The sequence below is a fragment of the Psammomys obesus genome, unplaced genomic scaffold (genome assembly GCF_907164565.1).
Source record: "Psammomys obesus unplaced genomic scaffold, mPsaObe1.curated_primary_1811, whole genome shotgun sequence".
NCBI lineage: Eukaryota > Metazoa > Chordata > Mammalia > Rodentia > Muridae > Psammomys > Psammomys obesus.
In genome coordinates this window covers 3,926,582-3,954,308 of record NW_026591643.1, presented here as the reverse complement: position 1 = coordinate 3,954,308, position 27,727 = coordinate 3,926,582, and the positions used below count along the sequence as shown (strand labels likewise).

At 40.8% G+C, this 27,727-nt stretch overlaps 1 protein-coding gene across 3 annotated transcripts in view; it reads left to right on the top strand.

The window, feature by feature from the left end:
- Positions 1-27,727, top strand: part of Fkbp15 (FKBP prolyl isomerase family member 15) — a 54,563-nt gene that overhangs the window by 3,589 nt on the left and 23,247 nt on the right. For 2 of the 3 annotated variants that reach the window (XM_055611703.1, XM_055611702.1), the window contains exons 2-14: positions 3,775-3,890; positions 8,650-8,734; positions 9,224-9,293; positions 14,166-14,240; positions 14,548-14,646; positions 16,391-16,540; positions 17,900-17,968; positions 18,827-18,973; positions 21,579-21,721; positions 22,151-22,208; positions 23,703-23,810; positions 26,483-26,573; positions 27,494-27,600. In XM_055611703.1, coding sequence (XP_055467678.1) covers positions 3,775-3,890; positions 8,650-8,734; positions 9,224-9,293; positions 14,166-14,240; positions 14,548-14,646; positions 16,391-16,540; positions 17,900-17,968; positions 18,827-18,973; positions 21,579-21,721; positions 22,151-22,208; positions 23,703-23,810; positions 26,483-26,573; positions 27,494-27,600 — 1,318 coding nt within the window. The remainder of the gene's footprint in view (positions 1-3,774; positions 3,891-8,649; positions 8,735-9,223; positions 9,294-14,165; positions 14,241-14,547; positions 14,647-16,390; positions 16,541-17,899; positions 17,969-18,826; positions 18,974-21,578; positions 21,722-22,150; positions 22,209-23,702; positions 23,811-26,482; positions 26,574-27,493; positions 27,601-27,727) is intronic. The other variant, XM_055611704.1, reaches the window with a different exon arrangement.

Sequence of the window (27,727 nt, the reverse complement as noted above, 5' to 3'; positions counted from 1 at the left end):
GTGTGTGTGTGTGTGTGTGTGTGTGTGTGTGTGTGTGTGTGTGTGTGAATGTGTGTTTTGAGACAGGGTTTCTCTGTGTTGCTGTGGCTGTCCTGGACTTGCTTTGTAGACCAGGCTAGCCTCAAACTGACAGCGATCTGCCTGCCTCTGCCCCCCAGAGCACTGGAATTACAGGTGTCACCACCATGCCCAGCACCCTGGAAGTTCTTAAATTCCTGGGCTCAAGTACTCTACCAGTGAGCTTATGAGCTACAGCCCTACCTGACCTTTTTATTACCAATTATTTGTATGTAAGCAATTATACCTTATCTAGATGTAAGCTTTGGGCCAGCAAAATAGCTCAGTGGATAAGGCCTTTAAAACCTAAGCTAAATCCCCGTAAATCACAAAGTTGCCCTCTATCTAGCATGCACACACACAGCACATACACTCCTACATACACAAACACATACACATCATACATACACAGTAGTGATAAGCTATTAAAATATATATAAGATTGGACAGTTTTTTATTATTGTTGAATACTATTGTTAAATGTATTGCTCAACTCTCCCAGAATTTTGCTTCTTTAAGGAACCCTAGCCAGGCATGGTAGCTTATGCCTTTAATCTCAGCACTCAGGAGGCAGAAGAAAGTAAATTTCTGTGGGTTCAAGTCCATCCTGGTCTACAGTGGGAGTTCTGGGCAGCCAGGGCTGCATAGTTAGACACTTTAAAAAGAAAGAAAGGAGAGGGAGTCTTTAGGTCACCTTGGTTAAAAGGAAAAATCTCAGTTTCTTCTCTGTTCTTTTAGCATTTGATGATGTTAAGTCAGCTACTCTTCCTCATGTATTACACTTGTAAACCTCATTTGAACCTCGTTGTCTTTAAAGTAAGCATTTGTGGCTCCATTTATAGGACACTTAAAGGAAGCATTCTTTAAGTAAATAGTAATGCCAAACCACATTGAATGTATTTTGTGAAATGCTAACTTATATTTATATGTACATATAAATTATATTTTTTAAAAAGCCAGAAGAATTGTGTTGTTGAGAAGCTTCAGAGTTTGTACACCCAAACTAAGAGGAACTTTGGAGAAGAGGAGTTCAAGGCTAGACTGGATTCGAGAGTTAATTATTTTCTCAGTTGATTTGTATTGCTATAACAGAATAGAACAGACTGGCTAAGTAATTAATGAAAAGAAATTTAGGACTTAGTTGGAGTACAATGCTGAATAACTGTTGCCCGTTTGGATAATTCATATTTTGTGATTATATGTTACTTAATATCTAACATCCTCATTTGACTATAAACTTCTGGAAAAAATCATTTTGCTCACTGTGTCTCCCTAGGACTTAGTATAGTGCCTAACATCTCTTAAGCCATTGGAAAAAACAATTTAACTTAGATTAGGGCAGTTTCTAGAGAGAGCAGGCCAGAAAGAATGCTTCAGGTTGAAAGAATGCATGTCTAAAGGTTGGAGTTTGAAAGGATCTTACGTTGGCCTGGGGGTGTGGCTTAATGATAAAGTCTGTGCCCATCCTTCATGAGACTCTTGAGTTTAATCTCCAGCATATGTCCCTCCTCCCCCAAATTATTGCCTTATACAAGAATTCAGAGATGGCCCACTGGTTAAGAGTTCTGGGTTCCAGAGAATCTGGGTTTGATTCCTAACCCACATGCCAGTTTAAGATCCTGTGTAACAAAAGTCCCCGGGAATCTGATGCCCTCTTCTGGCCTGTGCAGGCACTGCATGCATGTGATGGATAGACACAAGCAGTCAAAACATCCATACACAGAAAAAAAAATCTTCCTGATGGCCATGGAGGTGCACACCTTTACTCCCAGCACTGGGGAGGCAGAGGCAGGCGGAGCTCTCAGTTGGAGGCCAGCCTGGTCTACATCGTGATTTCCAGGACAGCCAGCGCTATGTAGTGAGACCTGTCTCAAAAACAAACTCCAATAATAATTATTATTTTAAAGATCTTAAAAAGAAACTGGAGGTTTCTTATAGTACCTGCAGCACACAGTTGGAGGTAAGAAGTGGCCAAGTATGAAGCTGCAGAAGTAAGGCGAGATGAGAGATGAGATTTTTTTCTTTATTTAATTTACATCATTGTTGTAGCCCCATCCCTCCTCCCCTTCCAGTCCCACTCTCCTTCCCTTTTCCTTTCCCCATCGACTCTTCTTCAGAAAAGGGGAGCTCCCTTTCCTGTCCACTCTAGTTTACTAAGTTGTATCAGGACTGAGTGTGTCCTCTTCCCCTGTGGCCTGGCAAGGCAGTTCTGCCAGATGGAAGTGATCAAAACGCTGGCAAGTGAGTCTGCGTCCAGTGTAGTCCCCCTTTCTTACTAGAGGACCCACATGAAGCCTAAGCTGCCCGTCTGCTGCATCTGTGTAGAGGGCCTCTGTCTAGTTCCTGCATGGTCCTTGGTTGGTGCTTCAGTCTCAGCAAGCCCTCTGGGCCTGGTTAGTTGGGTCTGTTGGTCTTCTTGTGGAGCTCCTGTCACCTCCTGTCCTTTTCTCTTTCTTCCCACTTTTTCACAAGCCTTTCTATGCATCACCCAATGTTTAGCTTTGCGTCTCAGCATCTGTTTTGAGGCGCTGTTGGGTAGAGCCTCTCAGAGGACAACTCTTGTTATGCTCCTGTCTGCAAGCTTAGCAGAGTGTCGTTCATAGTGTCAGGGGTTGGCACTCTCCTATAGTGTGAGTCTTGGGTTGGGACCTTAGCTTTCATAGTGCCATTGCCATTCCCTCAATCTCTGCTCTATCTGCTCTTTGTCCCTTCACATCTCATAGACAGGGTAAAGTTTGGGTTGAAGTCTTTGGGGGTTGGTTGGTTCCCCTCCTCTACTAGGGAGAGAAGAAATCTTGAAGTGTACTCTAAAATTGTCTTGTACAGTTTGGATTTCAAAATTTTTTTTTACATTTATTTATTTATTGTATGTGTAGATGCATGGGCAAAGGCACACCTGTGCCATAGCATGAGTATGGAGGTCAGGGTTAACTTATAGGAATTGTTTCTCTCCTTTCACCACATTATTACTACAGCTTGAGCTCATGTTGTCAGGATTGGCGACAAGCACCTCTACCCACTAAGCCATCTTGGTGGCCCAAGTTCCAAGTCTGTATCTTACTAATGTTGAAAAGTGATCAAGTATAATCACGTAGATGCAGTGTGAGTTTGTATAAGAAATGGGTAAGAAGAGTTGGGTCTGGTGGCTCAGGCCTATAATCCCAGCTACATAGGAAGGTTGAGAGTTCAAGGCCAGCTTGGCCAATTTAGCAAGACTTCATTGTAAAGTGAAGTAACATAGAAGAAAGGGGTGGTTGTGGTGGATATAGCTCAGTGGTAGAGCACTTGCCTAGCATGCTCAAGGCCCTCTGGTTAGTCCCCAGTACTGCAGTAGAGCTGGCGGGGGCTGGGGGGGAGAGGTAGAGAAAAAAAAAGAACTATATAAGACACAGTAGGGAAGTGAATTAGGAGATTGTTGGAGTAGTCAAACTAGACAGAGGTGACGGCAGCATAAACTGAGGAAGTGACAGTAAGAGTGGGGAGTGGTGAATGCATGTGAAAAATCTTTAGGATGTACACTCAGATGGAGCTTGGGTCAACTGTTGATATCAAATCACAAATATGGTCTTGATTTCCGAGAGCCCCAGTAGCTGTTTCTGTTACTGAATGGTAAGTTACACCACCAGAGATATTTAAGATTACAGGCATCAGTGTTTAAAGTAATTGCAAATTCAGGACATGTCAAAATGAAATTTTGTTTTCCTTTTCCATTAACAGTGCCAAACTGGCTTCTCTTTTTGGACTGGATCAAGCAACTCTGGGCCATGGAAATGAATTCTTCCAGTACACAGCCCCAAAGCAGCCTAAGAAAGGCCAGGGAATAGCAGCAACAGGTAAGTTCAGAGGCATCAGGATTGTGTCTTAATATAGATTAGTTGGAATGGCTGTCCTTGGAAAGTGACATGCTGTGAGGATTAAGTCAGTTTGATGGGACTTAGAATCAGTTAGAAGAGCAGCTCTGGGCATATCTGTGAGGAGTTTCTATAATGGGTTAACTGGGTAAGAAAGCCCACTTTAGTGTGGCTGCCACCATCCCATGGGCTGGGATCCAGCACTGAGTGAAAAGGAGAGTGATTAGAACAGCAGCATTTATTTCTGTCTGCTTCCTGACTGTGGGTGCAGAAATGACCAGCTGATGGCTCTAATGTGTCTGCACCGTGTCTTAGGTGCTTCACGTGGATTCATTCTCACAACCATTTTGTAAAGTAGGCAACATGACCGGAATTTGGAGGCTCTGAGCAGTTCAGAACTTGATCAGTCAACCGTACTGGCAGGATTGAAATTTGAAATCTGAACTGACTTGACTGCACAGCTTTCTTTTTCCTCTGTACTTTGCTGTTTTGAGGCAAGAAGCTGAAGAGGATAAGGGGTTTGTGATATGAAAGCCCTGAGGAGAGCAGGAAGTGAGGGACATTAAGCTAAATACTTGAATTTCTAAGTGGAGGCCTGTTACATGCCAGGCATGATGCTGACCAGTCTGAGGATACTTGGCAGGATGTTGGCATCTCATGCATGGCGTGTAAGAGGAAGACACAGACACTCCTGTTCGTTCCCTTGGAGTCCTCACGGCACACTTCTGCAGTTCTGGTGGAGGATCCTCCTTAGGCACTAAGCAGTTTTGCAGCTGACACCATCTGAGTATCCTGTGATGCAGTTCAGTTCTGAAGTTTTCTGCCTGGGCATAATGTCAGATCCCTCACATAGAGGGTTACTTTATAAGACTTTCCTCACCTAAGAAGGCAGTCGATAGTCAGGCTATCTGTATTTCTGCCTGACTAGGGGTCTCATGGTACCCTCTCCTGGGTTCAGTGAATTGACTGGAATTACTCATAGAATTCTGGTTAATTGTTTTTTTAATGAGTCAGTTGTCTCCTTTCACCATATGGGTCCCAGGATAAAATTCAGGCCATCAGGCTTGGCAGCAAGCATTTTTAATGACTGAGCTATCTCCCTTGCCCTCCCTCCTCCCTTTTTTTCATAATGTTGGGATTTTTTTTTTTTTTTGAGGGTGGTATTTGAGGCAGGGTTTCTCTGTGTTGCCTTGGCTGGACTTGCTTTATAGACCAAGCTGGCCTCGAACTCAGAGATCCGTTTGCCTTTGCCTCCAGAGTGCTGGGATTATAGGCATATTCCACCATGCCCGGGAAAGGTAGGGAAATTTAATATTTTTCTGTTAAAAAAAGTATTTTTCAAGTGAAGAAGCTAAAAGTCACACTGGAGTGAATAAACAGAGATTTTTACCTTTATAGATATAAGTAGGGTATAGAAGAAAGCTTTTTTTTTCAAATGAAGAAATTAAAAAGGGCTCAACATAAGTTTACTAATGAATTTGTGGATATAAGTATAGATAATGAATTAGTGAATATAAGAATATATATAATGAATGTATAATGAATTAGTGAATATAAGAAAAAAAAATCTAATCATCCCCTGAACAAGGAGACTAACTTAGTTTTTACTAACTTAGTAGAGAAATTTTCCTCAAAAACATTTTTTTTTCAAGACTACACGTTATAAGATTTCCTCTTGAGTGCCCAGTCCAAGAATCAGAATCATGTTGACTTCAGAGAAGGAAGAACCCTGAGCCAATGAGAAGATCAGGGTGATGGCCATGCTCTGCCTGTGTCCCTGGCAGATGCAGAAACAGCTTTCCCTCTTCAGGGCATGAGCTTGGTGATGCTAGCCTGAGAGCACTGCAGGTCACTGTCCTCACCCCAAGGAGGATGCTAGAATGGCCGCCACAGAGACTAATGTCTAACGCTGGCCTCCCCAGCCCACTCCTGTCGACTACTCCATCAGGAGAAAACACTTATTAGAGTGCTGCATACCAGAAAGTACACATTAAACTGAACTGCATATTGCTTCTCAACACAGTAAGGAAAATATAGAACAAACCCCTAAGAAAATCAGCAAATAACAGAGGGGTCACTTCATTTTTCACAGTTCGTTCCCGTTCCTCCTAGGCTAGTATCCTGTTTCTGGGTGCCAAGCCCTGGGGCAGTGTTTAGTTTCTGCTTCCCTATAATCAGTAAATTCAGATAAAACAGCAGTGAGATGGTTAGCCCCTGCTTCCTGTTTTCCTGTTACTTGGTGAAGATTTAAAAAGACAGTCCCCTTGTCAGTGATGTGGAGTAGTCACAGCTGTACTCCTGATGAGAGTATAAATTGCCGAGGCATTTCCAAAGGACACTGGGGCAGGGGAGAGTCAAGAAAAAGTCTTTATACTGCTTCATCTCAGAATTCTGTTTTTAGTTTAGTCTAAGAAAGGAGTCAGAGGTCACACACAAAAAAATGTGTTTGTGTGTTTTAAAGGATGTTCACCATAGCATTATGTATAACAGAGAAAATTTGGAATCTGCTCAAAGAAATGAAGCACACTAAGAAATTAAGTAGGGGCTAGAGAGATATCTCAGAGATTAAGAGCCCTGGCTGTTCTTCTAAAGGTCCTGAGTTCAATTCCCAGCAACCACATGGTGACTCATAATGATCTATAATGAGATCTGGTGTACCCTTCTGGCCTGTAGGCACACATGCAGGCTGAATGCTGTATAAATAATAAATAAATCTTAAAAAAAAAAAAAGAAATTAGGTAAATTCCTAGACTTAGTCATAGTATTTTGTCATAATAAAGAAGCAGTTCAGGCAGTTGCCATGAGCCATCCACCCAGGTTTGTTTTGGAAAGTATAGAGAAGACTTATAATATAGTCATTGAGAAATGGAAGAGGCCAAGGTGAATCTTCATTTTGATTTAAAATACTAAAAAGATACTGCAAAGCTTATGTGTACAGAGAAAGGACTCAGAATAAATACTTGTTTACTGATGTTTAATCTGAGTGATGAGGTTATGGGTGATTTTTATTTTCATTGTGCTTTCTTATGTTTATCTGACATTCTACACTGTACTCTAAAATTGAAGAGAGGTGTTCATACAGAGAAATAAAAGAGAAAAAGGCGTTTGAAAGTAACTTCACTAATTTTTAGTTAGTGTTCTCTCATTGATTTTCTACCAAGATATTCATCTAGTGAGCTTAGCATCTAGTTTACCACTGGGTGTAATGGTGAACACCTGTGATCCCAGCACTCAGGAGGCTGAGGCAGGGGGATCATGAGTTCCAGACCATGTTGGTCGACACAAAGAATACCCTGTCTCCAATAGACAGACAGAAAGACATACAAAAACTAAAACAACAGCAGAATGCAATTTACTATTAACATGCCTTTTTGAATCATTAGCATTACTGTATAGCCATTGACAGATTTAGGTAATGGGTGTGATTTAAATGTTGATGCAAAAGTAGAGCCATCACCTCAAAGGGGACAAGAGTTTATTCTGAAGCCAAAAATGAGCCATTGTGGCTCAGGAACACAGATTCAGGTCTCCCCAAATCTCACAATGAAATGTGGTAACAGTTTGGTGAAATTTTATGGGAACAGAACAAAGAAAGTCACAAATCAAGGCACTTCTCATGTGCCTTGGTGGAGGCATGAGGTTAAAACAGACTGAGGAAATCTCTGCTGTATGCCGGTCTGATGACATTCTTAGCCTTTTGTTTGGTGGAAGCTAGTGGTCTTCTAAGTTAATACATTCCAGAAGGCTCTGCCTGTTAGTCACCAGGATGTTAGATTAGACACAGGAGTGAGTAAGAGGACCCTGTTAAGGGGCTGGAGAAAGCTCAGAATAGTTGTAATTGGACTGTGAACCTGCAAACATTCCTATGTCTGCCCAATCACTAGCCTTCTAATTGGCTGATTAGCCTTGTAGGGTTGAGTGTCAGGTAGGGTTCCTTCCAGGAACTTTCATCCATATTATCCTAAATTCCCTGCACTGGAAGAGGATCTAGCTTTATATACCTTAGCTTAGAGCACTGAAAAGAGAAGAGAAAGCTGTAGTATGGCCCTATTTTCTAGACTTCTTGTCCAGCCAGAAAATTTGCCTGTCGTGTATAGTATTGGGGCTGGAGTGATTCGAGCCTTCTCAGCTGTTGTTGTGTAAAGCTCAGTCGCAGCCTATTTCTTTATCACCTGACAAAGTCACAGAGCTGTCTGTGGCTCCAGTGAGGAGAGCGACGACAGTGAAAGCATTGTTACGGTAACTGTAAATTGTGAAGTGGAATTCTGAGGCTACATTTGAGGTGTATTCATACAATTAAATAGTTAAGATTGTACAAAAAAAATGTATCACTTATCAGTTACATTACAGTAATGCTTCCAAACTGTAAGACTTAAAAATTGTCCATAGGTTCAATAAGCTTTACTTAAGATTTTGTTTTGTCATTTCAAAGATTAGAATTCATAATTGGGTCTGTTTTTCTGGTGTGTAAATTATCATTTTATTAGAATTATAAATAAGACTACAAATCCTATTTTGAAATATAATAACCAGAGATAGTAATAAACTTTATATAAGGTAATATTCCTCTTTTGGAGTAGGAGAATAGTTTGAAAAAGACACAACAAGTAGCCTCTTTAGTGTAGGGAAGAGAAATGTACCCAGAAAAGGAACATGTAACATTTTCAAATTAATAAAAAATGTATGAAATATAAAAAAAAAATCAAACAATGAATGACATCTTTGTTTTCTTCATCTTCAGGAACTCAGACAGCACCAAAACCAGTAACAGCCACCACAAGCAGTTCCTCAGTGCTGTTTGCAACTGCAGTGTATGCATACCGATAGTAAGTAGTTGGGAGAGAAAGCTCCTTGCGCTGGTGGAGGGCAGGGAAGTGCAGGCTGCAGTTCCTGTCCTTTCTCAGAAGCCTGTGTGCATTGCAGCCTATTTTCTCAGCGTTTGCCTAGACAGAGCCTCAGAGAAACTCAGCATTATCATGTCTGTGCTGGTAGTGTTTAAGTCCTCCATAGCAGCTTCCTAACTTCTAAAGGATGCTGTGGATAATGGATGATTCAAGAATAAAGAAGTTGGGTCTGGGTATGGTAGCCCTCACTTTTAATCCCAGCATTTGGGAGGGAGAGACTGCAGGATCTCCAAGTTCTAGACCAGCCAGAGTTATACCAATTACACCCTGTCTCAAAGAAAGAAAGGGAAGTAAAAAACTGCTTGCCTCTGTCCTTTTCTAAAGGCCAAATGCCTAGCTGCGTGAGAACAGAGAACTGGCTCATCATGGTTTAGGGGGGTTCTGATATTTGTTGTTTTCTTGCTTCAATAGTATAAATAGTCAATATGCAAAGCAGGGCAAATTTGGAGCTGCTGTCCTGGGGAACCACACAACCAGAGAGGTAAGAAGACCAATATTTATTCATATGCCACATCCTAAGTATTGTTAATACCAGGGGTCTGGTTTTTATTGGCCTGGTCAGAGGATAACTCCAAGTGGGTACTATTAGGATTGAGTAGATGGCCCTAGTTTGCTTACTGTTATGCACTAAAAAAAAGTGCAGCTGCTTAGAATGTTTGCTTTAGACAGCTCCCTTGTGATGGTTCTAGTGTGAGACTAGAAAGCTTTAGAGTAACTGTCAAGGATGGGTAGTTAATGATCATTATTGGGTAGCTAATGATCATTCATCGTACTGTCAGTACATTCCATCTTTAAGCCTGTGTTAAGGACCAACATTTATTCTTTGCAAGTCTGAAAGTAAGGGTGAGCAGTTGACCACTGTATATTAGTCAAGGTGAAGTGTATTTTAGAGGCCCAGAGAACACAGGGTTCTTGCTGTTCAGCTGCTCTTAGCACAAAGCTAAGATTAGCTGCCCATGGTGACCGACACAAAGAACGACACTCTGAGACACTCCAAAACAAGTATAGGAAATTTGAAACACAAATCAGTGGGACTTAAATATTAAGCCACAAGTATTAGCATAAGCTCTACGGTTATTAGTCTTTCATCTGTGATCCTACCCTAACCTCTTTCTTTTCCCACTCAGGTTGTTTTACACAGATCTCCAATATACGGTTTCAGCGGTAAATGCTTTAGTACATAATTCTGAGAGATGAGATCCTTAAAACAACTATCATGCCACTGTCACCCAAGAAAGTAAATAGTGCATCTTAGTCTCAGCCACTTTCAGGAGTGTCCAAATCTCTTTTTTTCCTCTATTGTTTTTCTTCTTATACTTCTATTTGAATCAACATCTAATGAGGTTAACCATTGCAGTTGGTTCCCATGTCCTGCAAATCTTTCATATTCCCATTAGGAAGCAAATGATGCCTGGCTGCCTCTTGCTTTGTGTATTAGCAGCTTCTGAAGACTATTATCTGGACCTGTTCATTTACTGGAAATTACAATTTGGATCTTAGAATTCTAGTTTTGAGATATCACTATGCTTGACTGCCAGAAAAGGTGGTAGGTTGGAGAAGCAATTCAAAAAAAGCAGTTAAGGGGCTGAAGAAATGGCTTAATGGTTATGAGTACTGGCTTCTCTTCCAGTGAACCTGGGCTTGGTTCCTAGTAGCCACATATTGGCTCACAACTCTGTAATTCCGATTTAGGGGATCTGATGCCCTCTTCTGGCCTCTGTAGGCAGTGCATGCATCTAATACACAGCCATAAGCAGGCAGAACACCCATGCATATGAAATGAAATAAATTTTGGGGGCTGGAGAGATGGCTCAGTGGTTAACAACTCTGACTTCCCTTTCAGAGGACCCAGATTCAATTCCTAGCATCTATATTGCTGCTCACAGCTCTCCAACTTCTGTTGGAGGGAATCCAGTGCTCTCTTCTGGCCTCAGTAGGTGCCACACACAAGGCACAGACACGGCACACAGACATACATTTAGATAAAGCACCCATTCACAGGGAATAGAAAATAGAAGCCGATAGCTGATAGCACACACCTTTAAAGCCAGGATTTGAGAGTCAGAGGCAGGAAGGTCTCTGTGGGCTCAAGGCCAGTCAGGGTTACAGACCTTCTGTCTTAAAAAAGAAAGAAGCAGCAACACCATGGTGGTGCATACCTGTATTCCCAGCACTCTGGGATGCATAGGTAGGTGCATCATTGTGAGTTCAAGGCCAGCCTGGTCTACAGAGTGAGTCTAGGACAGCCAAGGCAGAGAAACCCTGTCTTGAAAAACCAGAAAAAGAAAGAAAGAAAGAAAGAAAGAAAGAAAGAAAGAAAGAAAGAAAGAAAGAAAGAAAGAAAGAAAGAAAGAGAGAAATTACAACAATTCTATTGTAAAGTTCTTTGGATTAAAATGAAACAAAACAAAACAAGAAAAAAAAAACCCACCTCACTGGAGAGCTGAAGAAAGATGAAGGGAAGATACATGAAAATCTCAGAAAGAAAAAACCCAGCACTGGGCAGCCTCTGCTCTGAATTTTGAGCATAGTGCTGATGGTACGTGTAGTCTAGGCAGCAGAGAGACTGCTCAAGAAAAGAGAAATTGACAAAACTGGAGAGTCTCGCGGCTCAATGTCAGTTTCCCTGGGGCATTTGTTGAATTCAGGGGTGGCATAGAAGTCCAGGTACTATGCCAGAGTCAGAACAATTTCTGCAGCTCTGTGGTGCATTGGAGAGCCACTTGAGAGAGAGAGAGAGGACCTGTAACAAGTAGTAGCTATCTTCCCCTCCTGTATTTGCTAGATTTTAAAGTGTAGATAGGTTTTCAGCCAAAAGCTTGGAAAGGTCCTGCCTGAGAATCAGGACAATTCAGAGATAGACTGGTTCTTAAAATTTTTAAGATTTATTTATTTTACTTTAGGTGTATGAATATTTTGTCTGTATTGTTTCTCTGTGTACTAAACGAGTGCATTGCCCATGGAGGTGAGAAGAGGGCATTGGATCCCTGGAACTGCAGTTAAGATGGTTGTGAGCTGCATGTGGGGGACAAGAATTAAGCCTGTGTCCTAATGCAAGAGAGACACTGTGTGCAGCCACTGAGCCAACTCTCTAGCCCTGGGAAACTGATTTTTCCTAATGTCTTAAACCAGGTCAGTCTACAGTTGAACTGAGGGCTCAACCCTTCACTTTGAAAAATAAAACAATATCTCATGTAAAATCACATAGCAGCCTTCATAGCTTCCCATATGTCTGAGGACAAATTTTATCTTAAAATATTTATTTTGTTACTATTTTTAGTTATGTGTGAGTATTTGCGTCTGCCTGTGGTAATATGCTTATGAATGCAGGCACCTGAGGAGGCCAAAGGCATCTGTGCCCTAGAGTTAGAGTTACATTTGGTTTTGAGCCTCCTGTCATGGATTTGGGGAACCAGACTCAGGTCTTCTGGAAGAGCAGCAAGTGCTCTTAACTACTGACCATGTCTCTAGCCCAGAGGGTGAATGTTAATTCTTTGGATGTTTGCTTAGTCCTTGTATAGTACACATGTACACAGTCATTCCCATCTGTGATATAGAATGATGATATATATGATAAAATAATATTTTTAGGTAAAGTGGCAGAGGATTATACTTGTATATCCTTCCATATGCTTTAAATCACCTCTGAGTTATTTGTAACATCTAATAGACTTTAAATCTACACAGTTGCTGTATTATTTAAGGACTATAAGAAAAAGTGTGTGGTTTAAATCTATAGGACTGGAATCCATTCACAAGAAGGCTGACTGTGACATACATTTTTTAATATATAACATTTTTTAGTTTAACATTTTGAGTACACAGTCCAGTGGGTATTTTGCCTTATTTATTTTATATTTATTTATCATCTCTATATGGATGGTTTGCCTACATGTATGTCTGTGTGCTCCTCGTGCGCCTGGTTCTAAGAGCGGCCAGAAGAGAGTGTTGGATTCCCTTGGGGCTGCAGTTACTGATGGTGATGAGCCTCTGGCTGGGTGCTGGCAATTGGACTCCAGCCCCTTGGAAGAACAACCAGTGCTCTTACCTGCTGACCCATCTCTCCAGCCCGAATCCGGTGGCCTTAATTACTAAGTACTCATCACCACTATTCCCATTTTTTTTTCATATTCTCAAACAGAAACCATTCATTAAGTGGTAACACTACATCTCCCCTATCCCTCTTCCCCCATAACCTCCAATCCGTTATGTCTGTGAATTTGCCTGTTCTAGATCCCTCGTGGAAGTAAAATCATGTCTTTTTGTGATTAACTTACTTTATTAGCTCAGTTCCTTCAAAGTTCATTTATGTTTTTTTTCTCATTCATGATCTTCCTAAGAACGTGCTCTAGCTCTGTACTATAATCTTGACCCTATGCATAATCCTATGCCGTGAAAAATATCTGTAATAAATAAGGGCAAAATAAATTAGCAGACAAGAAAAACTTGAGAGATCCATTTCCAGTAGATAGTTATTATGGGAAACTTTGAAGGAAGTTTATTAGGTACATGTCCATGTCCTTCACAAGACACAGAGAAAGTTCATAGATACACTATCCATAATGGTTTCAAACTGTACACAATTTGAAAAGCCATGACTAGGAGAGTAGATAAAGATGTTGTGATTTGTTCATATAGAATAGTAATGACTAACAGTTGTACAGAGAACCAAGTACTGGTAAATGAAGTAACAAGGCTTAGTTTATGTTATAAGTGAAAAAAGCAGAACAAATTCAATATCTGTGATCCATTTATAGTAATGTAACTGTAGTGAAATTGATCTGTGACTGTGTCAGAGTAGTGGTTCTGAGGGGTAGGAGGAGATTATTGATAGAAGGGGGCAGAGGGAGCTATCTAGGATGTAGAAAACATTGGTCTTGTCTCAGTCTGCCTAGTAGCTACCTGCATATACATGTGAAAATTTACTGAGCTGTACATGTATGATTTCCCCCCTCAAGTTAGAAAGATTTTTGTTGTTGTTGTTTTTTGTTAGTTTTTTAAGACAGTGTTTCATTTTATAGCTCATGCTGAGCTCAAACTCATGGCAGTCCTGTCTCAGCCACCCAAATATTGGGGTTACAGACATGTACTACCAAATCTGTCTTGTATTTTCTGTAAGGCACCTAGTTACCACCCTTTAGTCACCCCTCATATAAATGGAAATGCCAGCAAAGTAAAGCTATTGCTAATTGCAGTTAAAGTGAGGCCAGAATGAAAGTAGGTAAAAATTGTAATTCACAGTCTAAGCAGTTTTGAGATTTACAGCTATATGAAGTATAGCCTCATGTCTTACTGCTGATTCTGTGTTGCCTTTTAACATGTTTCTTTTTCTGCCTTTTGTGTTTGAGTACAGTATAGGATTCTTCTTTACCTCAGTCAGCAGCAGCCAGTGACTGTTGCTACAATTCATCTGAACTTTGAGCTAATGGTAAGAGTTCCTCACATTGGAATCACTAGCCCCTTTATGTTCTTGGGAGGGATGGGCCTGAACATTCCTGATAGAAAAAGATCCTCTCCTCAGGCCTGGCTATCATCAGTAAACAGCCTTTCAGAAAGGTCTCCTGGCTCCGTCTGGGAGCGTGGCTAACTGGTAGGGGTGCGGTGGGGGAGAAGGGCTCCTCTTAGCTGCCTCTCTAGTCCCTGAATCAGTCCTCCTTCGTGAGCTGAGGAGGTCATATTTACTCACGTGCCATTCTGCTTGAATTATCCAAACATTTTTTTTTTTCTTTTCCCAGGTTCGGCCCAATAACTACAGCACCTTTTATGATGACCAGAGACAAAACTGGTCTATCATGTTTGAGTCAGAGAAGGCCGCTGTGGCGTTCAATAAGCAGGTGACGTCTTCTTACTCTTTCCTGGGCAAAGCCACAGCGCTTGTCTGGAGTCTTCCTTATTTAAGTTATGGCAAAACCATAACTTCTCTGTGCTATTAATGATAAGGCAAAGAACCCACTAGACTTGCTGTGTTTCAGGAAAAGAATAGAAGTTCTTACTGAAACTGCCTGAGGAAATGTTTAAAGGGAAAAATGGGGAATTATAAGCTTATTCGATTAAACACTCTTTTGCTGGTCTGGAGTGGTTAAAATGCTTGTTGCTGTTCAAGTGTCGGGACCAGAGTTCACATCCTCAGCACTCATGTAAGTGCTGGACGGATGTGGCAGAAATGGATTCCTAAGACCAACTGGCTGCTTAGACTAATGGAATTGGGAAGCTGTGGGTTCAGCCAGAGTCCCTGCTTGTAGCCACATACATGCAGCCGCACAATACCACACACACACACACACACAAATCACAGCTTTCTTGTAACACAATTTTTGCTTGTTTGTTTTTGAGCTAGGGTTTTTCTGTATAGCCTTGGCTGTCCTGGACTCACTGTGTAGACCAGGCTGGCCTCACAGAAATCTGTCTGCCTCTTCCTTCCAAGTGCTGGGACTAAAGGCATGCGCCAGCACCACCCAGCTGCTACATAGTTTTCTTAAAGATACATGAAACTTGTAAAAGTAGCATTTCAAAAGAGTGTCAAAATTTTATAAACTCATTGTAGAAGATGTAGAAACAAAATTTTGAAAACGTCATTTAAGGGCTAGTTGGTAAAGGGCTTGCCGTGTAAACATGAGGGCTTGAGTTCAATCCTAGAAGCATGTAGAAAGGGAAAGCCAAGAGCGGTGGTACGTGCTTGTAATCCCAGCATTGGTGAGGCACACAGCTGGATCCCTACATTCCCCAGGCAGCTAGTGTAGCTTATTTGGCAAGCTCCAGGCCAGTGAGAGACACTTTCTCAAAATGCAGGATGGGCAGCTCTTGAGGACCAACGCTCAAGGTAGTCCTTTAGCCTCCACACATACGTATATACACAAATGCACATGTATCTGAATATACATGTGCATCCACACAAACATACAACATACACACAAAATCATAACTTTACTACCCAGAGGAACATATATTACATCACTTTAAAAAAATGTGTGTAATAGGTATAAGTATGGGTATTTCTTCAAGAGTTCTCTATTTTATATAGTTTTTCTTTCCACATCATGAAAAATTACTTAGAAGCTAGTAATGTGTATTTTGTCTGCTTTGGCTTGAATGTACCATGTACCTTTCCCTCTAGAGGTCACATTATTGAAATCTAATCTCTAAAGTAATGGAAGTAGGAGGTTGGGTCTTTGGAAGGTGATTATTAGACCATAAGGTTGGAGCCTCTGTTACTTACTGTTACTTCCTAAGTGCGTTGCTAAGTACTCCGTATTGGCCCGTTTAATTTTCACAACCACCCTGTAAGATTTGCAAAGCTCTTTTTGCAAGTGGGAATGGGTAGGTATATGGAGATTAAGTTACTTGCCTCAGGTCAGTATTAAGAACTGGTAATGCCCGGCTCTGTATCCAGACATTCTGACTCCAGTGCTGTCTTGTTAGGCACCTTGATTCCTGGCCAGATTACTGACTTTGGAATTGCTTACTTGTAACCTTGTAATCTGTTTGTCACTGGATGCAGGTGTTTGAGAAAGAATGTTAGCAATGGTTGGATGGCCGTGAAGCTTAAACCAAGCTTATGGTCTGATTTTGACCCTGCAGGTGTGTGTGGCCAAGTGCAATAGCGTTTCTTCCTTGGAGACAGTGCTGTGTCAGGACCTGCTTGCAGCAGAGGGCCCTGCTGTGGACACTGGAGATTCCTTACAAGTAGCCTATACAGGCTGGCTCCTTCAGAATCATATGCTGGGCCAGGTAAGACAGCGTACTCCGCAAGTTCTGCCTGTGTATGGCATGCGGCCTTCCAGATGCACGTGGAGAGGGAACTGTGGCGATTCGCCAGTGGAAACCTGTGGGGAGGCTCAGTTAGTCTCCATAACTGCATTTGGGGCACACTCACCAAGTGCTCCTGTGCAAGTGTGAGCAGTGCCCACACAGTCTCTGTCAGGGTTAGGTAGAAACAGTTCCCCCAGGATAATTCATGTATATGTCTTGTTTAAACACACTGCCAGTTTAAAACTTGAATATATCTTTAAGAAATAGATTTTATTTAGATCTTCTCACCATCTTTCTTTCCTTTTTGAGAAAAGGGCTTACTATGTGGTCCTGGATGGCCTGGAACTTGCTATGTAGACCAAGATGGCCTGGACATCACCGAGGTCTGTCTGCTTCTGCCTCTACCCCTGTCTCCAGAGGCCAGGATTAAAAGCACTTGCCACAAGTCTAGCTACCATTTTTCTTTTTAACAGACACTGTAAATATGTTGGAATTTTTGAGTTTTTAATATTTTAAAAGTTTTTAATATTTTAAAAGTTTTTAATATTTTTAATACTCATAAAAACAATATGATATGACAAAAAGAGCTCTATGACTTTAAAAGTGTGAATGTGTGGGTCATGGTGGCACAGTTCTTTCAGGTCAACACTTGGGAGGCAGGTGTAGACAGATTTCTGTGAGTTTGAGGCCAGCCAGGGCTACATAGTGAATTCCAAGCTAGCCAGGGCTACATAGTGAAACCCTGTATCAAAAAAACAAGGGTTTGGAGCTGGGTGTGGAAGTGCATGCCTTTAATCCCAGCACTCAGGGAGGCAGAGACAGGCTGTGAGTTCAAGGCCATCCTGGTCTACATAATCCAGAACAGCCAAGGCTACACAGAGGAATCCTTGTCTTGAAAAACCAAAAGAAAAACAAAAATAAAAACAAGGGTGTAGGGATTAAGTCCCAATTTTATCCCAATTTGACCTTGCCATTACGCTCTTTTATTCCCCCATTTGTGCATGGAGGTCAGTGATACTTGTTCAGCTTACTTGGAAGGACTGTCTCAGCACCAAATGAGTACATTTACTGAGAATACTTTATAGATGAAAAGTGCTTCAGTTAATGGTGCCAGAAATGGGTTTTTCCCCCATTTGCCAAATCATTGTTCTCAGGGGTATTTATTGTGATAACTTCCAACTATGTTGTAGTTCCACTTTTTAGCTTTTTCAGGAACTATGTGCCCATTATAGATCTGCTGTTTTCTGTTCAGAAAGTACTGACCCCATTAGTTGATTATCATCCCGATGATTATTTTTTTTTAAATTGGCTGACTTTTTTCGCTTTACCAAATGGCAGGTTTTTGACTCTACCTCTAACAAAGATAAACCACTTCGACTGAAATTAGGATCAGGAAAAGTTGTCAAGGTAAAATCCTGTTTTGGAATTTAGCTTAAACGCTCTGTCATCTCTAACCTGTCCCTATCTTCTAGAGTCTGGAATTGCTTGGTTGAAAAGTCGGAAGGAAAACGGTGTTTTACACTGTTGACATTTAGGAGGTGTTTGCCTGTGAGAAGCTGTACTTAAGATGAGTGCATTTGTTGTCTCAGCCCCACCCTGTCTTTTCACCCTATGGCTCTGAGGAAATTATTTCATTGTGCCCGCAGCCTGATGGAGAGGTGGCACTGTTTCTTCTGGCAGCTACCGTAGTGCTTGGTTCTCATGTGTCTGATTTGATGTAGCATGAGAAGCACTGCTCTGGGATTTGACTTGTGAACTGTGCTTGATCAGTGAGCATTTGACATATGTACACTGTCATGGTATTGGGCGTGTTAGTGCATTACACCATGTTCATAGTATGGCTGTTTCCCCCAAATTCTTTGGAGCCCTTTTTTGTTAAATAGTTAAGGCGTGCGCCTCAGAGTCTCATGTTCAGCCTCAGCTTAACACCTGTTGACTGTATGATCTTAGGCCAGCAACTGAAGCTGTTTTCTCACTTAGGAGGTGAAGGCAATACTAACAATCATGAGGCTAAACAGCAGGTGGATATTTAACCACCTGAGAGATGTGGTTAGTGATCGATAGCTTCCGTTCTCTTTTAATACTATATAATTCTTTTTTCCATCAGCTATGTGCCTTATCCAACTCCACATATGCCAGCGTGTAATCTTTTTTTCTGCTTGTTTACTGTGTGTGTGCTCGTGTGCTGTTTGTGAGTTTATGTGTTTGTGTGCATGTTCTTGTGCTTTTGGACTGATGAGCATTTCCCACTTGTGATTTCTGTAGGGCTTAGAGGATGGACTACTGGGCATGAAGAAAGGAGGAAAGCGGTTAATTATCATTCCTTCAGCCTGTGCTTCTGGCTCTGAGGGAGTAATAGGCTGGACCCAGCCAGCAGACTCCATCCTGGTGTTTGAGGTAGAAGTTAGGCGGGTAAGTGACTGAAGCTACAGATTGCTTTTAAAAAGTAGAAATAGAAGGGTAGGGAGAAAGTTGATAAAGTGCTTACCTTCAGGTATGAGGTCTGAGTTCAGTCCTCAGAATCTACATAAACATGTTGACATGGTGGTGTATATTTTTAATGACCACACATATTTGTATACATAGTCATACTTATATATGTATGTGTGTGTATATATGTATATATATGTACACACACACACATATATATATATACATATAAATAAAAGACACATATGTTCCTGCATTCATAGGAATTTCTGAAAGCTTCAGAAGAAATAGTTAGTGGTTTTCTCTGAGAATAGCATTGGAGTTCAGTGGCTTGTCTTTTTTTAGTGTATGGAAATCTTGTCAGCCAGGTTTGGTGGTGCATATCTTTAATTCCAGTACTTTGGAGGCAGAAGCAGTTAGATCCTAGTGAGTTTGTGGCCAACCTGGTCCACTAATGAATTTTACGTCAGCTAGGGTCACACAGTGAGACCCTATCTTTGAATGTGTATAATTTCTATACTAAAATAGCAACAAATTTTGTTTAATTTATAGTATCACTTCTCCCAAATGACCTTGCTATTATTATGTTGAAATGGTATGGTACTGGTGACTAGAATCTATAAAATACAACAGAAGAAAATTAATATTATAGCTGTTTCTATGTAGCAGTTACATAGAGCAGAGAGGGTATAGCAGAGAGGTAGTCCTCTTCATGGGAGACTTTTTTTCTCTGTTGGGCCACTCTAATCTTACAGTGATATGTCCCTGGTTGCCTTATTTATTTATTTATTTTTTGAGATAGGTTTTCTCTATATAGCCTTGCTTGTTCTGTGTTTGCTTTGTAGACCGGGCTGGCCCCAAACTCAGAGATCCACCTGCCTCTGCCTCCCTGAGTGCTGGGATTAAAGGTGTGCACCACCATGCACATACCATTCTGCTTGCATGCCAAAAGAGGGCACCAGATCTCATTATAGATGGTTGTGACACAGCATGTTGTAGCTGGAAACTGAACTCAGGACCTGTGGAAGAACAGCCAGCAGAGGCACTCTTACCCTCTGAGCCACCTCTCCAGCCCTCCCCCCTAAACATCTAGATTCTCTCAATTTTTCTTTGAGCTTGAGGAAATCATGGGTAATAATAGACAACAAACTTGTTCAAAGCTATAAATACTGACTTGTAACAAGCAAAAGTTTTCTAATTTAGCAATAATCAAGAAATTAGATTTGAGCAAAGTGGTACAGGCCTTTAATTCCAGCATTTGAAAGGAAGGGACAGGTGGATCTTTGTGAGTTTGAGGCTAGCCTGATCTACGTAGCGAGTTCCAGGACAGCCAAGGCTACACAGAGAAACCCTATGTTGAAAAACAAACAAACAAAAAAGAAAAGAAAAGAAAACAAAGCAAATGCCTTATCATATCTAATATCTATGCTGATTAAACAAAAAGCCAAGAAGACCCTGGTAAAGACCGTGGTTTTTGTTTTTTTGTTGTTTGTTTTTATTTCTTTTTGAAGGAGGGGCTGAAGAGATGGCTCAATAGTTAAGAGTACTTTCTGCTCTTTCAGAAGAGCAGGGTTCAGTTACCACCAAGCACATTAGGGAGCTCATAATTCCAGAGGAGCCAATGCCCTCTACTGGCCTCAGCATGCAAGGCCTAGGCACACAGGATATGCATAATTTAAAAATAGAAATTCAGTCTTTTAGAAAGGAATTGGAGCTTTTTAAATTGGAGTTGATAATGCTAACCCCTAGACTGTCAAGAGTGTTGAGAAGGGTTCATGCACTGCTACAGCTTATGAACTAGTTCATACTTCCTAAGGAGAATTTGATGGTTTATATAGAAGTCTTTAAAAATGAGCACACTCTTTAAAATAACATTGATTGATCGATAGTGTGCTTGTACCTGTGTGCACAAGCATGCTACAATACATGTGTGAAGGTCAGGGGACTACTTCTAGGAATCAGTTCTCTCCTTCACCACAAGGGTCTGGGAGTCGAGTTCAGGTGGTCAGGCTTGGCTGGAAGTCTTTTACCCACATAGTCTTCTGGGCTCAAGAGTATACCTTTTATCTAGTAATTTAACTTACAGGAATTAAAATCAGGAACTATGTGAGATGATATACAAAGATCTAGATATAGAGCTATTTATTAACATATTATTTGTGATAGAAATAAGCCATCTAGTTATGTGAAATAGGTTTTTATAATAAGTACATACTTATAAGTTCTTTTAAAAAATCCTGTGAAGAATTTACCTTGTCAATTGTAGCAGGAAAGAGCATGACCTTGAAGTTAGACATACTTTTCAGTAGCTCAGAACAGTGAAGATAGATATTTAGTGACGTGGAAGTTCACTAATGGATAACCAAGTAAGCAGAACAGCTTTGAAGCTATGGCCCCATTTGTAAAAGCATACATGGATTCATTCATTCACGAAGATGATGTAATAATAGCTGAGTTGTAACTAACCATTTTTTTTTTTGTCTTTTGCATTTTTTTAATTTACCTATACTGAATAGGCAACTTATTCTTATGCTAAAGAATAAGTACAAGTATGGAAGGGCAAGTGTGTACTTTTGTTCCACCCTAGGTGAAGTTTGCCCGAGATTCTGGCTCTGATGGTCACAGCATGTGCTCCAGGGATTCTGCAGCCCCCTCCCCCGTACCCACTGCTGACAGCCTCTCAGCTGATCCTGTTGTGACACCACCTGCAACACTGCCTCTCAAACCCGGGTAAGACATTAGGGCCATGGCAAGCGAGATCTAGGAGTCTTCAACATGCTTCTTGATGTATAGTTTAAAACTACAAGTGATTTGAAGTGATTGGAAAAAACAAGATCAGGAAAGCGCTGCATCAGCTTCTTCTGGCAACGGATTGATACCTGTAAAAGTGGTCATAGAATACCTCCAAAACTTAGGAAGGAAGCTGAGCAAAGGACAAAGGGTATGAATACAGAATGCAGGGCCTATGGGAAAGTGGAGTGAATTTGAATGAAAGGTTGTTCAGCTTTGGTGGTTCAAGGATTGTACAAATAAAGAGGGCTTAAAATTCTGTTTTAGCTGTTCAGTTCAACATTTTAAAAATAACGTTTTAAAGCCAGTTTAATTTGGGCTTGTGATTATAGATTTTGTATTATCTCAGGATTTTTTATTTGATTTCAGGGAGCCGGTTCTTCGTTCCAAATCTAACTCTCTCAGTGAGCAGCTTACTGTAAATGTAGTAAGTATGAGTCTGTACCCTGAACCCTGGAATGCTTGTTTCATGTGCCTAGCACATGGCTGAGAGCCACTGATGTAGGATAGAAGTTAATCGTTACCAAATTCATTTTGTTCTACTTGGAAATTAATCAGTAGAAATTAGCCTGGCCATTTACTTCCACAGCTCTGAATGAAAAGATATATGGCCCTGAGAAAATGATCTATCTAACTTTTCAAATACTCAGTTTCTTCATTATTGCGGTGAAAATAATTTTTACAGCCTCATTTACAGTTCTGTGAGGATTAAGGATATTTGTAAAGCTCTGAGAGCAGAGCCCAGGTTAAGTTGTTTTTAATGAGTGGTAGCTCTGGTATTACTAGGATGGTATACTAGCTCTGGTATGAGGTTCGGAGTGGAGCCCTCAGGTAAAATGTCCTTTCATCTTAGAGATGCCATTTATCCCAACAGGAATGGATTAGAGGTTAATTCTTGGCTTTCTTTGATGCTTATTCTGTGTGATCTTGAAGAACTTACTCTCTAAACATAGTTTTATTTCTTTATCTGTAAACTGACATAAGGAAATGAACAGTTCCTAAGTTTTCAGTATTATATCTGGCATATTGTTCACATTATAATTGATGCTAATATAATTTTATGTTATGTATATTTATCTCAAAAAGAACAAAATACTACCGCTGCCCTCACCATCAAAGGTGTATATGGGAGGGGTATTGGCAAGCACTCATTTAACTGAAAGAGTAGGCATCCTGTACTACTTTCATTCTCTCAGAGGCACGAGGCTTCTTCATCCATTGACTCTGAGCAGGTTACAGATTTTCTGTTTCCCCAACGGTCAGACAAGAGGACCACCTGTTATTTCAGTAAGATTTGGATCTGAATGCTTGGTCCATGCAAGCTTTGAGTGCGCTGGAGGTGGACCAGATGGTAGACAAAGAACTTCAAGCTCAAGCAAAGCCTTCCCCTACCACTGGGATACTAGGTGATGGACGGGTGAAGCCAGGCCTTCCTCCAGCCCTGTGTGCATTCAGCCACAGCAGGAAGCGCCTCATAGGCAATTGGTCTGATATAGGTAAAGACTGTTCTAAACCCAGCAGGATAAACCAAATGTGCATTTGCACTCTCACTTGGTTTAAAAGAGATCATGCATATGAAATCCATTCATTCCTAGTCTATAGGGACTTACTTTTACTGTTGATATTATTAATTGTTTACTTCTATAGATGACATCTTTAATTCTTACTTTCTTTTGAGGAGGATATAGGGATCGCATATGAGATAAATGTGCACAGATAGACATCTTTCTTGTCATTATTTTCTCAATATTGTATTTACATAGTATTTGTATTGTATTTGGTATCATCAGTTCTTGATTTCTAGAAGAAATGGTTTCTAATAAGTAAGAGTGGAGCTAAGGGTTTTGACACAAGGCAAAGAAGTACACCTGTTTGAAAGCCATAAACCTCAGTCACAGTGGTGTTTGTACCTTCTTTTCAGAGTCCTGATACAGTCAAGGCCAAGCTGATCTCTCGGATGGCTAAAATGGGTCAGCCCATGCTGCCTATCCTTCCACCACAGCTGGACTCCAATGACTCAGAAACTGAAGTATGTCCCCTTCACTGTGTTACAGTGAGAAGTGGGGGTGCTGTCATCTTCTTTTTCTTTGATTCAAATCAGTGCCTTTGCTGCTGCTCATCTAGAGTCACTGAGATCAGTGTGGGTACATGTCCTTTACTGTGACTAGCCTGTCTCAGAATAGAGGTGAGCCCTGCGTATCTGACCAAGCACTAGACCGATTGGACGTGATTCCACACATGACACAAGAACTAGACCAAGAGGTTTGGTTATCGTTCACGTACCGGGATCTGGAGTGTGCGGGCTCATAATGTTTAGCTGCCTTTCTGGAAGTGATCAGTCTGCTGCATGTTGAGGACAAGGCTCAGTCTTCAGAGAAGAAGATATGCAGCTATCGCAGGCACTGCTTTAAAAATTTCTTTTACTCTTTTAAAATGTGTTACTTTATTATTTTTTTATGCATATGGGTGTTTTGCCTGCATGCATGTCTACATTTCTACAGATACTCAATGCTTTTTCCTTTGAGACTGAGTCTACCATGTTGCCTAGGCTCTTATATTCAAGTGACTTCTGACCTTAGCCTCCCCAGTGCATAGGATTATAGGCACACACCACTGCTTCTGGCTTTCAGCTTTGTTTCTTGATTGAGTGGTTAGATCAGTTTTGAAAATACTGGTCTTCTTGCCAATGTTGTTTAAATATGAAATTGTTACATTTTATGACTTTGTATACAATGCTTTTCCGCATTTAAATATATTATTTAGAAGTTCAAGAATTGTATTAAAATCAAATCTACTAATCCCCCTTGTTTTTTGCTTTTGATGTTGTGCTTAGAAAGTATTCCCAGGTCTGGGGAGATAGTTCAATGGTGAACTGTTTGCTGTGCAAACCCAGCACCCACAGGAAAGCCAGGTGCAGTGACTCATGCCTGCAATCCCAGCTCTAAGGAGGCACTGACAGGGGGATCTCTGGGGTGTGTGAGTCAGCCAGGCTAGTCAGTGAGTGAGCTCTAGGTTGGGGGGGGGGACCCTGAATCGAAATTAAGGTGGAAGGTGATCATGCCAAACACCCAGTGTTAACCTCTGACCTCCACATGCACAGAGTGCACAAGTGCACATGCCCTGCTGTATACACACATGGACACATACAAACACATGCAAAAAAAGCATTCCCACTTTTATACTTCAGAAACATAGCGTTATATCTTCAGGAGTGCAATTATTTTATATTGATTTAGATCTAAATTTATAATCCAAGCTTAAGCCTTTTTTCAATGATTAGCTTGTTACTGATAAAACCGTCTTTTCTCAAGCGAACTGAAATTATAATATATTGATTTTTAAGAATATTTTCATTTGATATAAAATGAAAATTAATGATATAAAATATGCTCTGAAATAGGCTTTATTTTTTTATAGTATTGATTCATTTTTTCCTGGCAAAGATATAAAATGTAACATTTTAAATGGAAGCTTACTGATTTTTTACTGTTTTCAAATGAAATTTGAGTATTATGATTCATTAAAAATCAATTTTTAGATATATAATTAATTAAAATTTAAGTATAATTAATTAAAATTAAAAGCTACTTATTTCATTATTAAAAATTGTAAAGAAAGAATATGTTTAACAAAAAGCATTTTCTTTACATATTGCTTTATAAACTAACTTTCAAAGTTAGTGTTATATCATAAATACCTTTGTGAATATCAGTAATATACATAAAGTGTTTTGCTTTACAGTACATTGCTTTAAAGGTCTTCTACTTACCATAATTTCCTTTACTCTCCTGGTAGACATGGAAATCAGTAATAATTTAAAAGTGGACTGATTTTCCCAGAAGAGAACATCTGGGGCTGGGGAAAGCTCAAAAGTATAAGAATGATCAAGAGGCGACAGCCCCAGACCACAGCACAGCAAATAATAGTCACAGGAATCATGTGTCAGACTTGGTGTCCTTGCATGAAGCAGGAATACAGAGCAGCTTTGCTTAAAGTTACAGCTTTGGTTTTATGAATTTTTAAAAATATTTTAAGAATGAGAACAAACAGCCAGGTGTGGTGACACACCTTTAATCTCAGCACTTTCAGGCAGAGACTGGAGTGTCTCTGAGTTTGAGGCCAACTAGTCCACAGAGTAAGTTCCAGGATAGCCCTGACTGCATCGAGAGACCTTGTCTCAAAAAAACCAAAACACCAAGCAACAACAACAACAAAAGAATTAGAACAAATATCCTAGGTGGACAGGACATTACTAAAGCCAGCTTGCTAGTGAAGTGCAGTGACTCCTGCTCTGTCCAGTGTTCTGTGGGTGCCCTGAGGTCTGAAATTGCTTGGCAATTCCTTTCCTTGTAAGAGGCTCTTCTTGTGGGAACAAGTTAGATCCGTGGGATAGCTGGTGGTGAGTTTGTTCTGTAGAACTGTCAGTTTAGCTGCTGGAAATGGTCAAACACCAACAGAACATCTGTAGAAATGAACTGTGTATAATTACTTGAATGATTTATAAGAAGAAGGGCTTGTACTCTCTTGCATAATTGAGTGCTTCCTCCATATAACTTATTTCACTGACTACTGCCTTTCTGCCTGCTTTTTCTTCCTCTTTCTTGACTAGGAATCCTGTCTTGTGAGCAGAGTTAGAGACGGGCAGCCTTTGTCGTCAGCCAAAGGCTTACACATAGTGACCAACCCTTGTGCTTCTTTCAGGATGCAAATGTGTTTCGAGGAGCTGGGCAGCCCCTAGTGACACCGCCTGTTCAGCCAGCTCATCCGGTGTTACCACAGATGGCCTCACAGGGTAAGGAAGGGGACTGTAAGGCTGGGCTCTTGAGTTGAATCAATTTTCATCAGTGTTCCTTAGATTATTAGCTTGCATTGTTAAGGTTGCGGCCTGGGTTAGAGACTAAAACTTGTCAGTTAGTCCCCAAGTAGAACACTTTCAGACTTTCAGCCTGTTTGTTGTGCTTTCTGTTGTGTTGCATTATCTCTTTTGGAAGTCTGTGCTCAGCTGTAGAGACAGCTCAGTGTGTGTTATTTTGCACTTGTCAGCTGATGGGATTTGAGTCATTGTTTCTGTCCATTGCTGGGATGCCCGTGGGGCTTCTTCAGGCATGCTCTGGTTTAAAGCTTGGGAATGTCAGGTGCTAGTTCTGATTTCTAAGTGAAGGAAAGTTTCTGGAAAGAGCCGCACTTGACACTGAACCTGTATGGCTGACTGACTGATAAGAATGCCAGTGATTGTGGAAAGACAAGGATCCAGCAGGTTCAGAGACCAACTGTAAATTATCTTGTGCTATCTTTAGCACACTTAAAAGCCATTATTGCCCTTCTCTGTGTGTGACCTAATATCTCTGATGCTACTAGATAAATCTTTCAGAATGTACAGAATACTAATCTCCACCATCCAGAAGCTAAGAATGTGGTTAGAAAGCATCTGAGGTCTGAAACTGAGACCTTCTGCCTTTCTGGAACATTCCTACCTGGAGTTTCCCCTACTGTATTTAAAAAGCATCGAAATTTGTGAAAACTTTATGCAACTGTTAACTGTATAAAAACATGGAATTTGGAGTAATCTGAGTCTGTGCTCCCAAGCCATGATCACACATATTTGGCTCCAAAATAAATTATCTTTTATTTCTTTCGAGATGAGAGTTGGTGTTTTTGCATTGACACAAGAAGCAAATAGGGATAACAAAAAAATATCTTGATTTATTTTAGCACATCAGCCATCTGTTTCTGGGCTCCAAACACCCTCTGCTGCCTTGATGCAAGTTGCACCCCTCGATTCCCACTCAGCTGTATCTGGAAATGCTCAGAACTTCCAGGTAACTATTTCTGATTAACTAATTTCTTTGTTTGTCTGTTTTTCAAGACAGGGTTTCTCTGTGTAGCCTTGGCTGTTCTGGACTTGTTTGTAGACCAGGCTGACCTCGAACTCACAGAGATCCTGCC